Source organism: Heptranchias perlo, chromosome 2, assembly GCF_035084215.1.
Source record: "Heptranchias perlo isolate sHepPer1 chromosome 2, sHepPer1.hap1, whole genome shotgun sequence".
NCBI classification, from domain to species: Eukaryota; Metazoa; Chordata; class Chondrichthyes; order Hexanchiformes; family Hexanchidae; genus Heptranchias; species Heptranchias perlo.
In genome coordinates, this window is record NC_090326.1 from 35,544,702 (window position 1) to 35,565,867 (window position 21,166).

General features: G+C 45.5%; 1 protein-coding gene across 1 annotated transcript in view; it reads left to right on the forward strand.

The window, feature by feature from the left end:
* Positions 1-16,348: 16,348 nt before the first annotated feature.
* gfod1 (glucose-fructose oxidoreductase domain containing 1) overlaps positions 16,349-21,166 on the forward strand; it is a 125,596-nt gene continuing 120,778 nt past the window's right edge. The window contains exon 1 of the mRNA XM_068001726.1: positions 16,349-17,024. Coding sequence (XP_067857827.1) covers positions 16,772-17,024 — 253 coding nt within the window. The 5' untranslated portion in view covers positions 16,349-16,771. The remainder of the gene's footprint in view (positions 17,025-21,166) is intronic.

The window sequence follows — 21,166 nt, forward strand, 5'->3', positions numbered from 1 at the left end:
CTGGCTGATGTCATTGCGATGGAAGTTCACATAATCGGATGCCCTGGCAAACAACCCATCTATCACCTGCCAACGCTATGTGCAGATGATTGACACACCCTGGAGATGTCACCGGTGGCATCCTAGAAGGATCCGGAGGCGAAGAAATTGAGGGCAGTGGTGATTTTAAACACGACGGGCAATGCGTGGCCACCAGGATAAGTCTCAGGATAAGGGGTCGGCCATTTAGTACTGAAATGAGGAGAAATTTCTTCACTCAGAGGGTTGTGAATCTTTGAAATTCTCTACTCGAGAGGGCTATGGGTGCTCAATCATTGAGTATATTCAAGGCTGAGATTGATAGATTTTTGGACTCGAAGGGCATCAAGTGATATGGGGATCGAGCAGGAAAGTGGAGTTGAGGTCGAAGATCAGCCATGATCTTATTGAATGGTGGATCAGGCTCGAGGGACCGTACGGCCTAATGCTGCTCCTACTTCCTATGTTCTTATGTTACCAGGTCCAACAGGGAGCAGCTCTTCCTGAAGGAGGCTGCATATGTCGGCGACCACCTGCTGACTCAATCTGAGCCTGCGTAGGCACTGCTCCTTAGAAAGGTCCAGGAAGCTCAGCATCTGCCTGTACACCCTCTCACGTGGCTAGTGCCTCCTGTGACATCGGCCCCTCTGTTGGTCCCCTCTCTGCTGTTCTCCAGGTCCTTGTTGCGCACCTCTATCGTGTGCACCTGCAGATCCCGACACACCTCGACGTGGCTGACGTGGATGTTCATTTTCCTCCTCCTCAGTTGTCCTCTGGAATACACCCATTGCATCCCCCATCCTGATCTTGTCGGTTTGAGAGGTTCCAAAGTCTTCCTAAAGCTGCCTCAACAAAGAACTCTCAATCTCAGGACAAGAACTCTCAGACATTCGTTTGCCTGAGAGAACTGAGAGACCAGCTGCAATGCTTGAGCTTTTTTTGCAATGTGTCAATCACAGGTTAAAGGGCCAAATCAACTTCTGCATGAATCTCACCTCCGTTTCACTGGCGAGTGTGAGAAGCCATGCAGGTAAGTTTAAGTTTGTTTCAGGTTCAGAATTCACAAAAATTTGCCTTGCTTAAGTAATTGAAGTAGGTAAGTTGCTCTTTTAACGATTCACCCGCCGGCATTAATAGGGACGCGACTTCCAGGTTTCGGATGCGTGTACGTTTCCAAACACGACTGGGTTAAACACGGAAGTTGGTGTATTGGAGCCGGGTTGCGGTCCATCTGAAGAAATCAACAATTTTTACTACCCTCCCACCCCGAGCCCATCCATTCTTGGGAGTTAAAATTACCCCCCTTGTATAACCTAGGTTACGCTGGGTCTCTGTCATTTCCATGGGGGTTCCGTTGGTCTCCGGCAAGATTCACTGTGGGAGATCAGGGAAATCCCCATGGAATTTTAGGGTTTCTGTCTTTATAGGGTGACAAACTAGTGATAGCATTATAAATGCTAGCGGACCATGCTATCAATTTTTTCTTGGTTTTCTGATCCCTTAATAGCAACCTTCATGGGCTCTGCAACAGATCCCGAATGAAAATCTGTACTTAATGTATTTAAAAATGTCTTTTTAACAATCCGTATTTAGGGCCTGCTTTTCAACAATCCATATTCATGGATCTGCTATTTTGTTGGTCAATTCCCTTACAACGCAAAGCAGTAGTGATGTGATAGCTTAAACACTGAGACCTGTAATTATAGTGTCAGTAATTTTATAATATCCACAAAGCCTCTGTTGGTTTTGTTCAGGCACAGCAAGCACCAATATAAACATTTACAGATGAGTGGTCATATCTCAGGGTTTATAAATTGCCTTAGTTAATACATCCATATTAATAATATGCAGCAAGCTTTCAACCACACAACAAAACCTAGTAAGACTCTAACATACAGAGAGCCAGACTATTATACCTATACAGACACAACAGTAAATGCATTTATATAGCACCTCTAACAGAAAAATGTCTGAAGACATTTCAAAGAGGCATAAGGAAAGCAGATGCCAAGCCAAAGAAGGAGAGATCACAAGGGTTGAACAAAATGTTGGTCAAAGAGGTGGGTGGGTTAAAAGGGGGGTCTTAAAGGAGGAAGTTAGGAAACAAAATCCAGAGTGGGAGCTAAGCGGCTGAAGGCCGACCATCAACAGTAGGGCAACGGGGGTGGGGGCTACACAAGAAGCCAGAGAGTTAAGAAGGGATTGTAGGGCTGGAGCAGGTTACGGAGATAGGAAAGAGTGAGACCATGGAGGGATTTAAGCATAAGGCAGATTATTTTAAACTGGAAGTGTTAGAGGACCGGGAGCCAATGATTATATAATTAAGATCTTGTTTGAAGCTATTAGTTCACATGGTTTATAAATGCCATTTGAACAATGATGTTTTTTTTAAATTCATTCATGGGATGTGGGCGTCTCTGGCAAGGCCAGCATTTATTGCCCATCCCTAATTGCCCTTGAGAAGGTGGTGGTGAGCCGCCTTCTTGAACCGCTGCAGTCCGTGTGGTGAAGGTTCTCCCACAGTGCTGTTAGGTAGGGAGTTCTAGGATTTTGACCCAGCGACGATGAAGGAACGGCGATATATTTCCAAGTCGGGATGGTGTGTGACTTGGAGGGGAACGTGCAGGTGGTGGTGTTCCCATGTGCCTGCTGCTCTTGTCCTTCTAGGTGGTAGAGGTCGCGGGTTTGGGAGGTGCTGTCGAAGAAGCCTTGGCGAGTTGCTGCAGTGCATCTTGTGGATGGTACACACTGCAGCCACTGGGCGCTGGTGGTGAAGGGAGTGAATGTTTAGGGTGGTGGTTGTAGTACTGCAGATGAATCATAGAATATTACAGTCAGCCTTAGCTCAGTGGGTAGCACTCTTGCCTCTGAGTCAGAAGGATGTGAGTTCAAGTCTCACTCAAGACATTTGAGCAGGAACTAGTGCTACAGGGAAATTATTAGTGCTCATATATTGATAGTTTAAAAAAAATTGCTGGCAAGGTTGCATTTATTGTCCATCCCTAGTTGCCCTGAAAAGGTATTTAAGGGCCGTCTTCTTGAACTGTTGTGGTCCATGTACTCATGGTGCATCGAAATTGGTGTTAGGCAGTGAATTTCAGGATTTGGATGCAGCAACAATAAAGGAATGGTGATATAAAATTAGGATGTTATGTAACTTGGAGATGATGGTGTCCCCATTACGTTGCTGCCCTTGTTCTTCTCAGTGATAGAGGTTGCAGGTCTGGGAGGTGCTACCAAGGTGACCTATTGGATCTTGTTACTCACAGATGGAAGTGTTGTAATGTAAGCAGCCATATATAGATATTCCACTCCATATTTTGTGACAGACTCAGTTAGCCTGGAGACTGAGACAGGAAGGAATTCAGAGTGAGATGCAAACTAAAGTATATGAAGGAGGAAGGTGTGGTAAATGAACAGCATATGCAACAAATTTGATCTGTTCTAAATAGAAATGTCTCCTTTAATCTTATATCAATGTCAGCTTGGCTCATTTGTGAATCAGAAGGTTGTAGTTTCGAGATCCACTGCAGGACTTGAGCACCAAATTTAGATTGACTCGTGCAGTACTGAGGGAGCGCTGCAAAATACTACACATTGCTGCTCTCGCTGCAACACTTCCGTCTGAAAGTAACAAGATCCAACAGGTTGCATACTATATCGGTATCTGAGCACTAATAATTTTCCTGTGACATTAGCTGCTGTTCTGACCTAATGTGATATAGCTGAGATCTGTCATTAAACCTGCTAACATTCCCCCTCGTCCTGTCAAGAGATATAAAAAATGCCTCAATTTTCACAATGGTGTTATGGCAGACTCTACACTCCACAGATTATAGAGCCTGAATGGAAAGGATTGCTTGGTTGTAGCGCATAGAGGAAAATCAGGCACGGAGGATCGCAAGCCTATAACAGAGCAATCATTTAATAGGGTTGGTTTTATGTTAAAGTGCTACCTATGAGGAGTCTTGACCTCTGCCTCACTTTTCAGGAAATCATGGGGAGCATCCCCATAATTCTCCAATATGTGTTCCTGGCGGGTGACATTGTCCATTTGGAGTGAGCATTCAAAAATTTAGCCCCATATGCAGCCTTTCAACAAAAACATATAACAGAGGGCTTTACTGCAACATATATATAACATTGTACTCTTCATAACTGTACTAAAAGTCTCTTCAGACGAGGGGGAATGATAGCAGATCTCAGCTATATCACATTAGGTCAGAACAGCAGCTAGTGTCACAGGAAAATTATTAGTGCTCAGATACTGATATAGTATGCAACCTATTGAATCTTGTTACTTACAGACAGAAATGCTGCCGCGAGAGCAGCAGTGTGTAGTATTTTGCAGCGCTCCCTCAGTACTGCACGAGTCAATCTAAATTTGGTGCTCAAGTCCTGGCAGTGGATCTCGAAACTACAACCTTAGTTGTGGACAAAATTAGTCTTCAAATCTTTATGTTGCATGTAAATGTAGAAATGTGAAAAGACATGGAATGAGAAAATGACATTTAGCTTACCAAACCAGCGTCTCCCATAGACTGTATATGATTTCCCCCATCACTGACTTCACATAAGCTACACACTTTCCATCACCTACCTGCCAGGCTCATACTTTCTTTAAGCTCCATTTTCATGTTTAGCACATTGGGCCATCCAAACAGAAGCAGCACAGGAATAGCGCTGATTGGCCCAGAAATTTGGGCGTGCCCATTTGTGGGGGCACGGAAGGCACAAGGCTCTTTCCTTGCACCATTATGGTGAGGCCTGAGACTCCCCAGATATTGGGCCTGAGGTCTCATTATATTGGACCTGGCGCATCGAAGAGTAGTGAACAATTGGGACGCTGCTAGCAATGCAGTGGCGCTCGAGTAAGTGGGTCCAGGAGCCGGGTCGAGTCAGGGATTGGAGGGCGAGGGAACGTGGGGCCGGGTGAATTGAGGAGTGAGGGAACACGGGGTCTGGGGTCCGGGGATCGGGGGCGAGGGAACACAAGTCCGGGTATCGGGAACTGGGTCGTGGATCGAGATGGGGGTCATGGGTCGGGAATTGGGATCGGTGTCGGGGTTCACAGGAGTTGGTGTCGGGAAAGCGACGGTAACACAGATAGAAGGGAGGGAAAACATCTAGAGAACCAGCCTCCAACCCCACCATCCTTTATATGCAGCAGGCAAGGAAGGAGAGACCGACAGCGGTCCTGGCAGGGGTTAGAGGAGGGAAATATTGGTCGGGTAGTGAAGTGGTGGTAAGCCTCACTACTTGCCTTTTCATGCATTCTCCGCTGCAATCCCATCCAAATTCAGGCGGGATCGCAGAGAAAAATCCTGACCTTTGTCTTCACAGCAACTGTGCAGAGATCACTTTTATCAGTGTTGTCATGGATAGCGACAATAGCTTGCTGAAGACAAGGTCAAATAGGTTATTCCCTTGTGTTGGTTCCCTCATCATTTGACATAGGCCTCGTCTAGCAGTTATGTCCTCAGGCCTTGGTCAGCTTGGCCAGTGACAGTACTACCAAACTAGATAGTGGTGGATATTGAAGTTTCCCACCCAGGGTACATTATGTGCCTTTGCTTCCATCAGTACCTCCCCCAAATGGCATTTAATATAGAGGACTACTGATTCATTAGTTGGGGAGTGGTAGGTGGTAATCAGCAAGAGGTTTTCTTGGCCTTGATGATTTGAAGCCATGAGATTTCATGGGATCCAGAGTCAATGTTGAGAACTCTCATGGTTCACACCCACTGTACTATGTGCCACTGTACCCTCACCGCTGGTGGTTCGATTTTGCAGTGAGACAGGACAAACCAAGAAAGAATCTGGGATGTTGGCTGATAGATGTGACCCTGTGAGTATAACTGTATTGTCAGCATTGTACTTTCACAGTGGTATCTTGTGCTATTTCTGATTTATAACTCAGTAGTACAATGGTTAGCTGTTCTCCCAGCGGCACTCTACCCCAGATATTTTGGTGTATAAGGTCAAGTTTCGGTTCATGAGATGGATGGGTTTGCCTATTAAAGTTGACTTTAGAGAAGAGCATGAATAAACATTATAAGGAAATAGCCTGAATTGTAGCAATGTGTACACAATGAAGAGATATCCATTAGCTAAGGTAAAATGGAAAAAGATTTGGATGATATTATTGATCATTTACTGAAAGCATTCAATCAATGTGAAGCTGTTACCAACAAGGTTAATTGTGCCCTGAGTTGCATCCCAAGGGCGTTTGACTGTAAATTGAAACATTATTCTGACCTTGGCTAGATTGTTGCTGAGGCCACATTTGAGATATTGAATGCCATTTTGGGCCTCCTACCTTCAAAGGAACATCGGTGCATTGGAGTTTTCAGAGGAGACTGACAAAGATGATAATGCCAGGACCGAAGAATCTAAGTAAAAAAATGAGACTCACAGATCTGAATTTATTTTAATTGAAGGGAGATCATAATCCGGATTTTCAAATTAGTGAGAGATACAAGTACAATGGAGATTCAATATAGCGAATTCCAAGGGAATAACATAGAACTAATATGTCAAGATTTTGATACATTGAGAGTTCTTGCTCCTGTCCTGGTGCCATTCTCATGGACTTTCCAACATCAATCTCTTGCACTCTTTGCTCTAGTCTTCCACAGTCTCAGGCTGCCTACATTTGCTAAACATACTTGTGCAGTATTCCTAAACCTGGCCTGTATCAGTGTTGCGGTACCCTCTTACAGTGTTCTCCAATGCCGTTCTGCCAGTCTCCCACTCTTAATATGCCATCTTCCAGTCAGCACAAGGAACTATGGCCTAGAAATTGGACTGTGCGGTGTCCATTTTTCAAGCACTACTCGGACTACTTAAGGCCCCAAAATGGCGGGCAGGAAGCATGTGCACATTTCTGGCCGGAAGTGTGCCGTACGCCATATTGGGTAAGGACAAGAAGCGACTTTAACCATGCCTGAAGCAGGCGTTAGTCCTTTGCATATGCAAATAAGAGCCCCAATGGCTGTTTGAGGTCCCGTCTCCAAGATTGGTTTGCCCTGAGGCAGCCAGCATGATCATAGAATCATATAAGGTTACAGCATGGAAGGAGGCCATTTGGCCCATCAAGTCCATGCCAGCTCTATGCATGAGCAATCCAGTTAGTCCCACTGCCCCGCCCTATCCCTGTAGCCCTGCACATTTTTTCGTTTCAAGTACTTATCCAGTTCCCTTTTGAAGGCCATGACTGAATCTGCCTCCACCACTCCGTCAGGCAGTGCATTCCAGATCCTAACCACTCGCTGTGTAAAAAAGTTTTTCCTCATATCATCTTTGGTTCTTTTGCCCATCACCTTAAATCTATGCCCTCTGGTCTTTGACCCTTCCACCAATGGGAACAGTTTCTCTCTATCTACTCTGTCTCGACCCTTCATGATTTTGAATAACTCTATCAAATCTCTTTGCAACCTTCTCTGTTCCAAGGAGAACAACCCCAGCTTCTCCAGTCTAACCACGTATTTAAGTCCCTCATCCCTGGAATCATTCTAGTAAATCTCCTCTGCACCCTCTCTAAGGCCTTCACATCCTTCCTAAAGTGCAGTGCCCAGAACTGGACACAATACTCCAGTTGTGGCCGAACCAGTGTTTTATAAAGGTTCATCATGACTTCCTTGCTTTTGTACTCTATGCCTCTACTTATAAAGCCCAGGACCCCATATCTTTTTTAACAGCTTTCTCAACCTGCCACCTTCAACGATTTTTGCACATATACCCCCAGATCCCTCTGTTCCTCTACCCCTTTTAGAATTGTGTCCTCTAGTTTATATTGCCTCTCTTCATTTTTCCTACCGAAATGCATCACCTCAAATTTCTCCTCGTTAAACTTCATCTGCCACGTGTCCGCCCATGCCACCAGCCTGTTCATATCCTCTTGAAGTCTATCACTATCCTCCTCACTGTTCACTACCCTTCTAAGTTTTGTGTTATCTGCAAATTTTGAAATTGTGTCCTGTATACTCAAGTCCAAGTCATTAATATATATCAAGAAAAGCAGTGGTCCCAGCACCGACCCCTGGAAACTTCCCTCCTGTCCGGAAAACAACCATTCACCACTACTCTTTATTTCTGTCATTTAGCCAATTCTGTATCCCTGTGGCGATTGCCCCCTTTATTCCATGGGCTGCAATCTTAATAGCAAGCCTACCATGTGGCACTTTATCAAATGCTTTTTGAAAATCCATATACACCACATCAACTGCATTGCCCTCATCTACCCTCTCTGTTATCTCATCAAAAAACTCTTATCAAGTTGGTTAAACACAATTTGCCTTTAACAAATCTGTGCTGGCTTCCTCTAATCAGTCCACACTCGTCCAAGTGACTGTTAATTCTGTCCCGGATTATCGTTTCCAAAAGTTTCCCCACGACTGAGGTAAAACTGACTGGCTTATAGTTACTGCGTTTTTCTTTACACTCTTTTTTGAACAAGGGTGTAACATTTGCAATTCTCCAGTCCTCTGGCACCACTCCCGTATCTAAGGATGTCTGGAAGATTATGGCCAGTACCTCCGCAATTTCCCCCCTTACTTCTCTCAGCATCCTAGGGTGCATCCCATCCGGACCAGGTGATTTATCTATTTTAAGTACAGCTAGCCTTTCCAGTACCTCCTCTTTCTCAATTTTTAGCCCATCCAGTATCTTAACTATATCTTCCTTTACTGAAACTCTGGCAGCATCTTCTTCCTCAGTAAAGATAGATGCAAAGTACTCAGTTAGTACCTCGGCCATCCCCTCTGCCTCCATGAGTAGATCTCCTTAATGGTCCCTAATCGGCCCACCCCTCCTCTTACTACCTGTTTACTGTTAACATGTCTGTAGAAGACTTCTGGATTCCCTTTTATGTTGGCTGCCAGTCTATTCTCATACTCTCTCTTTGTCCCTCTTATTTCCTTTTTCACTTCCCCTCTGAACTTTTTATATTCTGCCTGGTTCTCACTTGTGCTATCAACCTGACATCTGTCATACGCTGCTTTTTTCCGCTTCATTTATTCTCTACCTCCTTTGTCATCCAGGGAGCACTGGCTTTAGTTGCCCTACCTTTCTCCCTCATTGGAATGTACCTAGACTGTACCCGAATCATCTCCTCTTTAAAGGCCGCCCACTGTTCAATTATAGTTTTGCCTGGCAATCTCTGATTCCAATTTACCCGGGCCAGATCTGTTTCTCTGAAATTGCTCCTCCTCCAATTGAGTATTTTTACTTTACAATGGTCAGAGTCCTTTTCCATAACTATTCTAAACCTTATGATACTATGATCGCTGCTCCCTAAATGCTCCCCCACTGACACTTGCTCCACTTGGCCCGTCTCATTCCCTAGAACCAAGTCTAGCAATGCCTCCTTCCTTGTTAGGCTAGAAACGTACTGGTCGAGAAAGTTAGCCTGAACACATTTCAAAAATTCCTCCCCTTCTTTGCCCCTTATATTGTTGTTATCCCAGTCTATATTAGGATAGTTGAAATCCCCCATTATCACTACTCTATGGCTTTTGCTCCTCTCTGTAACTTTCCTGCAAATTTGCTCATCCATATCCTTCCCACTAGTTGGTGGCCTATAGAATACACCCAGTAGTGTAACGGCACCTCTATTGTTCCTTAACTCTAACTAAATAGATTCTGTCCTTGACCCCTCCAGTACATCCTCCCTCTCCAGCACTGCAATATTCTCCTTATTCAATATTGCCGCCCCCACTTCTTTCTTTCCTTCTCTATCTTTCCTGAACGTCTTGTATCCAGGGATATTTAGTACCCAATCCTGCCCTTTCTTGAGCCAGGTCTCCATTATTGCCACAACATTGTATTCCCATGTGGCTATTTGTGCCTGCAGCTAACCAACTTTGTTTACCACACTTCATGTGTTCACACACATGCACCGCAAACCAGTCTTAGACTTTCATGTACTCTCTCTTGGTCTGACTCCACCTAATACCTTACTATTTCTGACTCTAGGGCTATCCTCCTTTCCTGATCCTTTGTGCCCCTTGTTTCTCCTTTCTAATGCTACATCCTGGTGCCCATCCCCCTGCCAAATTAGTTTAAAACCCCCCCACAGTACCAGCGAACCTCCCCGCAAGGACATTGGTCCCAGCTCCATTGAGGTGCAACCCGTCCAGCCTGTACAGGTACCACCTTCCCCAGAACTGGTCCCAATGCCCCAGGAATCTGAAGCCCTCCCCCCTGCACCATCTCTCCAGCCACACATTCATCTGCTCTATCCTCCTATTTCTATACTCGCCAGCGCGTGGCACCTGGAGTAATCCAGAGATTACTACCTTTGAGGTCCTGCTTGTTAATCTCTTTCCTAACTCCTTAAACTCTGCCTGCAGGACTTCATCCCTTTTTCTACCCATGTCATTGGTACCGATATGGACCAAGACCTCTGGCTGTTCACCCTCCCTCTCCAGAATGTTCTGCAGCCGCTCAGTGATATCCTTGACCCTGGCACCAGGGAGGCAACATACCATCCTGGAATCACGTCTGCGGCCGCAGAAACGCCTGTCTGCTCCCCTAACTGTGGAATCCCCTATTACTATTGCTCTCCTTACCTTTCTCCTCCCACCCTGTACAGCTGAGGCACCCATGGTGCTATGGTCTTGGCTCTGGCTGCACTCCACAGAGGAACCCTCTCCCCCACCAGTATTCAAAACTGAATACTGGTTAGAGAGTGTGATGCCCTCAGGGGACTCCTGCACTACCTGCCTGTCCTCCTTGTCTGTCTGGCAGTCACCCAGTCCCTCTCTGCCTGCACTCTCTTAAGCTGCGGGGTGATCACCTCCTGAAACGTGCTATCCACATAGCTCTCAACCTCGCGGATGCACTGTAGTGATCATGGGCTGTACAAAGGGAAACCAGCTCTCGGGATTGCCTGCATCGCAGAAGGTAAATAACTTATCTGAAAGTGGAGGTGGGAGGAGCAGAAGTGCTCCTCTCGACCCCACATTAAAGGACCCAATCGTTGCTCCTGACCCCCCTCATCGCCACGCTCCCAGCTAAACTCCGACCCAAATCTCCTCTCTGCTCCCGACCTGATTTTCACAATCCCCGGTCCCAATTTCTCCTCTGATCCCATCACCAACTTCAGTGATAACTGACACCGATCTCCACGATCCGAGAAGGCAATGGAATAGTCTGAAATCCCTCTATGGAGGGAGATGGCCTATTGGTGGCCTTCTCTCCCTCAAATATTGTCCCTACTTGTGTAGGCCTCAGTCTTTGCCAAGTCCGACGAGGATGCTGATTTCCAGATCTTCCGGGCTCTTCAGCTAATTTAAATGCCTGGTCACCTCTTCTGATCCTGCTGCAGCACTGCTGGGGTTTCACGGGCGGGTAGTGGCAGGCTCCCGCATGGTGGTGGGAATCTTGCTTGGAGCCGTAGTGCATATTAGATGACTGCTGACCCAGGAAACTAGGTCAGGGTTCAGACGGTGTAAGTGTGGCAGGAAGAAGTCCCACCTTGCTGGAACACCACCACTGGGAGGACAATCTTGGCTAAAGCTTCATCTTTACAGTGAGGACATTGTCACGGTTCAGGATTCGGGAACCCACGTGGGTTGATGAATCGTAATTCATATGTGAGGCGGGGAGTTGTTTCACATAGAGTCCAAAAAATAGGCAATTCTTTAGCAATGTCTTGTTATTCAGAAAGACATTTCGGACCTTGGTATTGGCAAACCTTTTTGATTTCTGGTGTCACCACAACATAACTTCATGGCTTGGTGCATTCATCACTCTTCCATCATCATCAGGTTGGGAGATCAACCCTCTTTCAATGGAAAATGTAGAAGGACATCTGAGAATTAACACCGGGCATGGCGGCGAACAAGGCTTGAACACCTTCATGCTAAACAACAAAAGCAGCAGATGAAAGACAGAGCTAAGAGATCCCACAGACAATAAATCAAAGAACAGATCTGTAGCTCCACCACATCCAGTTGAGAATAATGTTGGACAATCGGGCAACTAAAGGGAGGAAGGGGCTTCATGAATATCCTTACATCAACCATGGTGAGATCCAGCATGTCAGCATGAGAGACAAAGCTGAAGTGTCTGCAAGTGTCTTCAGTTAAAGGTGCCAAGTGGATGATCCTACTCATCCTCCTTTTGAGGTTACCATAGATGCCAATGTCCAGCCAATTCAGTTCACTCCACTTGACATTACGAAGTGGCTAAGTACACTAGACACAGTGAAGGCTATGACAAAATCCTAGCTGTAATGCTGAAGAACTGTGCACCAGAGCTAGCTGGCACTCTAGCAGCTATGACACTGGCATCTACTCGACAATGTGAAAATTGTCCACAATTGACCACAAAAAGCAGGACAAATCTACTCCAGCCCATTACCACTTCATCAGCCTCTTCCCAATCATCAGAAAAGTGATGAAAGCATCATCAATTATCCCATTAAGTGACAGCTACTCACAATACCTGCTCTTTGACTCTCAGTTTGGGTTCCGTCAGAACCAGTTAGCTTCAGATTGTGGTGCAACCTTGATCTAGACATGGAGATAAGAACTAAATGCAGGAGAAATGAGAGTAATTTCCCCCAACTTCAAGACAATATTTGAATGATTAGGACAGCAAGAGGGGTCAATGACAAAAGCCTCCAGTGGCTGGACTCATGTTTGACACACAGGAAGATGGTTGTGGTTATCAAAGACCAATCATTGCAGCCCCAAGGCAGGAGTTCGTCACAGCATTGTCCTTGATTCAACTATCTTCAGCTGCTTCATCACTGATCTCCCCTCCATCATAAGGTAAGGCTGTGGTGATTGGCCTTTAACAACCATGATCATATTCCAGTGTGTTAGATATGGGTCCAGCCACAATGACTCACATTGATCTCAACTAGGTGACCTAGTTGGATATTAGCTCCTGATTTTACAGTGTTCAGTTCCATTCACAACTCTTCCAATAATGAAGCAGACCATGTCAGCCTGCAGAAAGACCTGGACTGACAGGCAACTGCCATCTCCAACAAGAAAAGGCCCAACCACCTTCCCTTGACCTTCAATGATGCCACCATTGCTGAGTCCCCCACCATCTTGGTGGTCACCACTGACCTGAAGCTTAACTGGACCAACCGATTCAGCATCATTGATACAAGATCAGGGCAGAAGCTGGCATTTTGTGGTTCACCTCCTAACTCCTCAATGCCTCTGCACCATCGACAAGGCTCAAGTCAGGAGTGTGATGGAATACTCAATGCCTGCCTGCAACAACACTCAAGATGCTCTACACCATCCAGGTCAAAGCAATCTGTTTCATTGGTGGCTCTATCACTGAATTCAATACTCAGTATCCATCCCCTCTCCCACTAGCACACTGTGGCTGCGGTATGTAATATCCTACAGGAAACACAGCAGCAACTAGCCAAACTTACTTTGACAGTACCTCCCAGCTTCACAAACTCTGCCACTAAGAAGCACAAGAGGAGCAACACATGGGAGCACCAACATTTCCAAATTTCACTCCAAGCCATATACCATGTTTTCTCTATCTTTGTGTGTGTGTATCTATTTCTTTGCATGTATGTGTGTCTGTGTCTGTCTGTGATACGTTTTGGGGTTTTTATGCTAGATGTTTTCTCAGTTCAGTGTCCCTGGTCACTGCTATAAGTGGACCTCGTATCCTTTCTGATCCAGAGTGTACATGTTTCTACCCAATATCTAGGTAAATGATAGTGAGAGCCAGGAATTGCAACAGAAAACCCTTACTCTGTCCTCTACAGAAAACCTGTCTGGTGCCTGAGCTGATGGTTTATCTTTGAGAAATAATGTGCGTGACCCTGGGCTTTTTAATCCTTCACGTGCTATTTCTAGTAATACAGCATACAAGTTAAAATTTCAATTTAGACCAAAATCCATTTTTGTCAGCCATATCTTTCTATCTTTGACTCTGTACGTACATGGACGATAAAGATTATCTTAAAACCCAACAAGTGTGGGGTCAAATGGGACTCCAAGGACATGAACAGTCTGGTTCATCTCTGAAAGAGTGGTCAGGGAGGGGGATGGAGTTGGTGGCGAGGGTACACAGTTTTTGGCAGGGCCAACGATGATGACTTTGATCTTCTCACCGTTTAGCTGGAGGAAATTGTGGCTCATCCAAGACTTAATGTTGGACAAACAGTCTGACTGTACAGAGGCAGTGGTGGGGTCAAGAGAGGTGGTGGAGAGATAGAGCTAGGTCTCATCAGCATGCATGTGGAGGTTGACCCCATGGCTGTGGATGATGTTGCCAAGTGGCAACATGTGGATGAGGAAGAAGAGGGAGGCCAAGGATGAGACCTTGGGGGATTCCGAAGGTGATAATGCAGGGGTGGAAGGAGAAGCCATTGTTAGAGATCTCTGGCTACGATTGGATGGGTAAGAGTGGAACAAAGAGAAGGCTATTCACCAAGCTGGACAATGGAGGAGAGGCATTGAAGGAGGATGATATGGATGACCATGCCAAAAGTTGCAGCGGTCAAAGAGGAAAGGGAGGGATAATGTACCACTGTCACAGAGAATGCCATTCGTGACTTTGATTTTGGTGCTGTGGCAGAGGTGGAACATGGAATTGCGGGAAAGATGGGCATGGATCTGAGGCACAACAGCAAAGTTCAAGGACTTTTGAAAGGAAAAGGAGATTGAAGTTTGCAAGGACAAATGAGTTGAAGGTGTTTTTTAAGGAGGGTGGCAATGGTGGCAGTTTAGAAAGGGGGAGCAGTGCCTGAGGACAGAAAACCATTTACAATGTCAGTTAGCATGAGTGCCAGTAAGGGAAGTTGAGTGCCCCACATAGTTTCTGCCTGTTAGTGTCTGTCAGTCTCTGTGACAGTTTCTATCTGACAGTATCTGTGTGTCTCTGTGACTGTCAATCTATCTCTGTCAGTGCCTTTCTCTCTCTGAGTGTCGCTGTGTCAGTTTCTGTCTGCCAGTATCGTTGTGTCTCTGTGTCTGTCACTGTCCCTCTCTGTCCCTGTGTCAGTATCTGTCTGCTGGTGTCTGTCAGTCTGTGTGTCAGTTTCTGTTTGACTGGATCTGTGTGTCTGTGTCTGTCACTGTCTCTGTCAGTGTTTCTGTATCAGTGTTTGTGTCAGTTTCTGTCTGTTAGTATCTGTGTGTCTCTGTGACTGTCAGTACCCCTCTCTGTCAGTATTTTTCTGTCGGTCTCTGTCAGTCTTTGTGTCGGTTTCTGTTGGTCAGTATCTGTGTGTTGGTGTCTGTCACTGTCTGTGTCAGTGTCTCTGTGTCAGTATTTGTCTGTTAGTGTCTGTTAGTCTCTCTAAGTCAGTATCTGTGTATTAATGTCTGTCAGTCTCTGTGTCAGTATTTGTGTGTTAGTGTCTGTCACAGTCTCCATGTCAGTATCTGTCTGTTAGGGTCTGGCACTGTCTCTGTGTCAGTATCTGTCTGTCGATGTCTCTGTGTCAGTGTCTCTGTGTCGATGTCTGGCACTGTCTCTGTGTCAGTGTCTCTGTGGTGTCTGGCACTGTCTCTGTGTCAGTCTCTGTCAGTATCTCTGTGTCAGTATTTGTCTGTTAGAATCTGTTAGTCTAGTCTCTGTGTGTCACTGTCTGTGTGTCGGTGTCTGGCACTGTCTCTGTGTTGGGTCTCTATGTCAGTCTCTGTCACTGTCTGTGTGTCGGTGTCTCTGTGTCAGTCTCTGTCACTGTCTCTGTGTGGGGTCTCTGTGTCAGTCTCTGTCACTGTCTGTGTGTCAGTGTCTGTGTGTCAGTCTCTGTCACTGTCTGTGTGTCGGTGTCTGGCACTGTCTCTGTGTCAGTCTCTGTCACTGTCTGTGTGTCGGTGTCTCTGTGTCAGTCTCTGTCACTGTGTCAGTCTCTGTCACTGTCTGTGTGTCGGTGTCACTGTGTCAGTCTCTGTCACTGTCTGTGTGTCGGTGTCTCTGTGTCAGTCTCTGTCACTGTCTGTGTGTCGGTGTCTCTGTGTCAGTCTCTGTCACTGTCTGTGTGTCGGTGTCTCTGTGTCAGTCTCTGTCACTGTCTGTGTGTCGGTGTCTGGCACTGTCTCTGTGTCAGTCTCTGTCACTGTCTGTGTGTCGGTGTCTCTGTGTCAGTCTCTGTCACTGTCTGTGTGTCGGTGTCTGTCACTGTCTCTGTGTCAGTGTCTGGGTGTTAAGTGTCACTCTCTCCTCTGCCACTCACAGCAGCCCGCCAGTTCCCCCTTATCCATTGGTTGGGTGCAGCGGGCTGAAGAAAAGCAAGGAACATGACGTTTCCGCCGGAGTGGAGCCTGCGGAGGGACAGCCTCGGCACCAACCTGGGCTTAGCCTGGGCTCCGCAACCTGCTGCCGACCCGGCTCCCGGTCCCTGGCCAAATATACAGCCGCAGCCTCTGACTTTCTTGGGTGTCCTTTTTTCACCACCCAGTTAAACCGCTGCAGCAATCAGCAGCTCGCAGGCCCGGCGATCGGATCTAGAGGGCGGTGCAGGAACAGCAGAAGGTGGCAATTCGATCATCATCATCGCTGTGAGCGCCACATTCACTCACTCCACTCCACTCACTCACTCTCACACACAGCGCTGGCAGGAAGTGTGCGCCGGAGCCCAACTACTGCAACTTGTTTCTTGGCTTTCATCTGCAATTGGGAAAGAAGGAATCAGACCCCGAATCGCTCCGAGGCAAAGGACATGGGAGAGGTGGCCGAGGGCTAACTCTTTGATCCAGACTGCCCCAATAATGTTGCACTAGGTGGGGGAGTGAGCAGCCTTTTCTCAGTCACCATGCTGCCTGGTGTCGGTGTGTTTGGCACCAGCTTGACGACCAGGGTCATCATCCCTCTCCTCCAGAGCCAAGGCTTCCCGGTGAAAGCCCTGTGGGGGAGGACGCCAGAAGAAGCGGAGGAACTGGCGAAGGAGATGGATGTCCCCTTCTACACCAACAGGATCGACGATGTCTTGCTGCACCAAGATGTGGATTTGGTCTGCATCAACCTGCCGCCTCCCCTGACTCGCCAGATCGCTGTCAAGACCCTGGGTAAGTTGGAGCAGATAGTTTTGTTTTCGATCAGGCTGCCAGTTCCGTTTAACGAGCTGAGCAGAGAGGGGGAGGCGAATCCGTGGCTGCTATCGAGCATTCCTCTATGGCTATTCGTTTATCTGCCTTAAGTTGTTCTTTCACAGGATCGATCGGTGTAGGGGAGGGGATGTCTGTATCTGCTAGCGTGTTGTGATGGTAGATAATGAGTATAAATATTTGTAAATGTACTTATGTAAACCTCATATACATATGTATAAAACCGCACGACCAAATCCTTGGTGAATTTAGTGTAAGGTATTATTCTGTGCTGCTGTTTCCCTGGTTCCCAACCTGATCATTCACTGCAGTGGCATTTTAAACACGAGGTAATGGACAACCAGAATGAAGATTATTGATTTTTACTTGATGACTGAGAAAGACCCCCATAAGTCACAAGGGGCATGTTAAATAGCCCATTCTCATGAGGATGCCTAAATAGAGGATGTGTAGCAGTAGCAGGATATGATAAATAGTGCCAGAATTGACACTGACTAGATAACCCATGAGTGACAAAGCCACAAATGAGTTGCATCCAACTTGATAAGAGGGGACATATCCCAAACCATGGCCCCGTCTGTAACTTACTGTATTTATGTGGTAGAATATTTCAATAAGTTTATGTTTTGATGACACCACAAACTGTAGAGATAATAAAATAGCTGCATAGTTCCCAGAAACACACATGGTCTAGGAAGTGGTGTTACTTCCTCTATCTTCTGTTCAGTACGCATGTGTGACCACTTCAAAACAGTATAGACCTGTTTATAGAAAGGTATTTTGAATTATCACTAAAAAAAGTTATAAATAATAACAAAATAATAGAGCTTATTTTACTGGGCAGTGACAACAGCTATGCTAACATTTACCTATAAACGTGTTTATTTTTAGTCAGCCCAGAGTCTAGCATGTATGGAAACCCATTACCATGCACAAGAGTCTCCAAATCAAACTACTGAGATATTAGTAGAGTTTCAGTTTGCCAAGTTATCCCACCTACCTAATCCCAGAGAATGTAGGCACAGGTGGGCAAGAACAAAGACTAAGGGTCCCCCAAGTGTGCACAGAGGCACTTCTGGAGCTTAGCACATTAAAACTGCACAGCTTATCAGTGTAAAGTACAGGTAAGCTTCCCTCTGCTCGACCAGCTAGGACCATTCTGTCTATCAGGGCTTTGACTTGCATGGTTAGTTGGAGCTGACTGGCAGGAATTCTTAAGCTCCTTCTTTCCAGATCCCATTAATGAGCCAGGCAGACTGGCCAATCACCAAGAGTGCCCAGGGGAACTGCAGACTTGACTGGTTCAGGTATTGGATTACTGAGTCTGCCACAGAGGATCAGCTCGTATCACTGGACGTGTCATCCTGGAGCCACCTTGACCCCAAAGTGACCCAGCTTATGTTCCCCTAAGGAGGATGGTGCCTGTATATAGGTAGAGTGAGAATGTGAACTGAAATTTAATCAGTCATACTGTCAATAATATTTTACCTCAGTTAAATTATTAATTCAAGACATTCTGATATAAGGCTCACACACATTCCGTTTTTAAAAATTCAACCATTAAATCACAAAGGAACAGTTTTCATCATCCAGAGCATGCTGAATGTTTCCAAACTTGAGCAGAAGGACTATAAGGTACTCTGACTACAGTGCATTGGTGATTTCTTTCACTCCTGGGAGAGACATTCATAATCATAGCACAAGTTATTGGACTTTCCACAGTTGTAAAGGAGCACTATTTTTCATTTGGTGTTGGCAGTGGAACTGCTAATAATGTACTTCTGCTACCAAGAGTCTGCTAATTAATACAACATATTATATAAAGCAATATTATTGGTTGGTGACATTTAGCGGTGGTACTATGAATTTTGATGACTTTCTAATAAGAGATTGAAAAGGTAAATAGCATGGAAAAGTGGATAATTATTACAAAATAAATTGTTTGGAAGAGTGCGCATGGCTGTCATACACTCTTAGGGCAAAGCCAGATTAAGAATTGTTGGGGCACTGAGTGCCAAAAACATTCAGGGCCTCTCCGCATTCCCCAGACAATCCCCCCAGCAAGTGTCAGTATTTATATTATAACAAATCTGCCCACTCTGTTTTGCCCCCTTCTGACAGTATTTTTCAACGGCAGCATATTTTGATCCAGCGGTTGTATAATGTTTTTCTGTGTTATGTTGAATTTTACCGGGGACCCATACTTGGCAGGGACCCCTGGGCAAGAGCCCGCAGACCTATGTGTTAATCTGCCCCTGCCTTGGGGTTTGGACTACTCCGGCTTTGCTCTAATGGCTTATTGCAGCATCTGTGTCTTTCAAATGTACAGCGACGGGTTTGATAATATTCACAAGCATAATAGGGTAGATCTTTCAGTGGTCCTTGCTGCTAGTGCAGGCAAGAACTGTATGATTGTGGGTCGGGAAATTGGGTGAGTAGGACTTTGGCCTGCTTCATGCCATATTCTTCCCTCTGTGATTTCCTAGTGTAACAAAATTTGTATGAAAGATGCGAGACCTTCATTAAGCCACAAAATAAAATGTAAATCATCTAGTGCCGCCATTTCTTGGTTTCTCACTGGGAATGCGCATGGTGTCTGCAATGCCGATATAAAACAGACACTGTTAAGAAGACATGTTCTGTAATTGTAGAGCTGTGTTTTTAAAGGTGATTGGCCAGTATTTGCTGTGGCAGTTTCAATGATTGGCATTCTAATTTAGATTTGTTTTTCTGAATATTTTCCTTGTGTTTGTTTCTGGTTTGGGTCCTGCCTTTCTTGGACGGACTCTTTCTTCACTTTTACTATAGGAAGACGCCAACAGCACAAAATAGCACTTCACTTTTTCTGTGTGGCAGGTTTCCCTAAAGTGCAGGCCATTATAGAGAGCACATATGTGGCCTTCTGATCTACCATCAATCTCATGGCTTTCATGAACAGATGCAATTGTGAGCCTATTGCATCTGTTACTTGTCTGTATGCTGCCCAGAAAATGGAGGCAGGTGGTGGGGAAAACATAGCTGCAGTCAATTAAAATGGTGGGCCTGGTTACGTTATAGGAGTGTTCATAATACTCATGGTTAAATGGTGGGCTTGGTTGTGTTATAAGAATGTTCATCACACTCATGGTTAAATGGTGTGGGCCTGGTTGTGTTATAGGAGTGTTCATCACACTCATGGTTAAATGGTGGGCTTGGTTGTGTTATAAGAATGTTCATCACACTCATGGTTAAATGGTGTGGGCCTGGTTGTTTGAGTAAGAATGTTCATCACACTCATGGTTAAATGGTGTGGGCCTGGCTGTTTGAATAAGAATGTTCATCACACTCATGGTTAAATGGTGAGCCTGGTTGTGTTATAGGAGTGTTCATCACACTCATGGTTAAATGGTGGGCCTGGTTGTGTTATAAGAATGTTCATTATTTACTAATTTAAAAAAGAATGATGCATTTATTTGTCAGGTTATAGATGCCAGAGTTGCAGTATTTGCAATTACACTGCCAACAAGGTCAGTTAAGGCAGTGGTATCGAACCTGAGGACATAGGACCACATGCGGTGCCCAAGCCCTGGCAATCTGGCCCTTGAAGCTGCTGCCACTTGAACCGATTTGCATTTATGCTTCTTATGTGCCATTTGAATATGTGGGCCTGAAGTTTTGGAAGGTACAATTTTTAGCACCGTTGCCTCATTGGTGGATAAATCCTAAATCAGAACACAAAGTTCTGTTCGTATCGGCACTTGAGTTATATACACATTAATAGGAACATAGATTGAAACTTTATTTGTGGGCACCGAGTCTCTATGGGTACGGACTGTGTGGCTCACAATAGCAAAAGATTGGACACCTCTTCATTGAATGAATCCACTCGAATAGCTGTTTGCAGAATCAGGGGATGATTTAGTCTATTCATATGGAGGATGGGAGTAAAGACAATCACCTTTCAGAATTAAACTCTCAGTTGCTCATCACATTGATTGTAAAGATGTTGGACATGTCTGCACTGATTTTTTGGTTAACTGACCCATTGGAGACAGTTGTGACCTTCTACTGGGCTGCTGCTCACTGAGAAAAATCAGACTTTGCTGCTCTTTTCATCTGGAAAT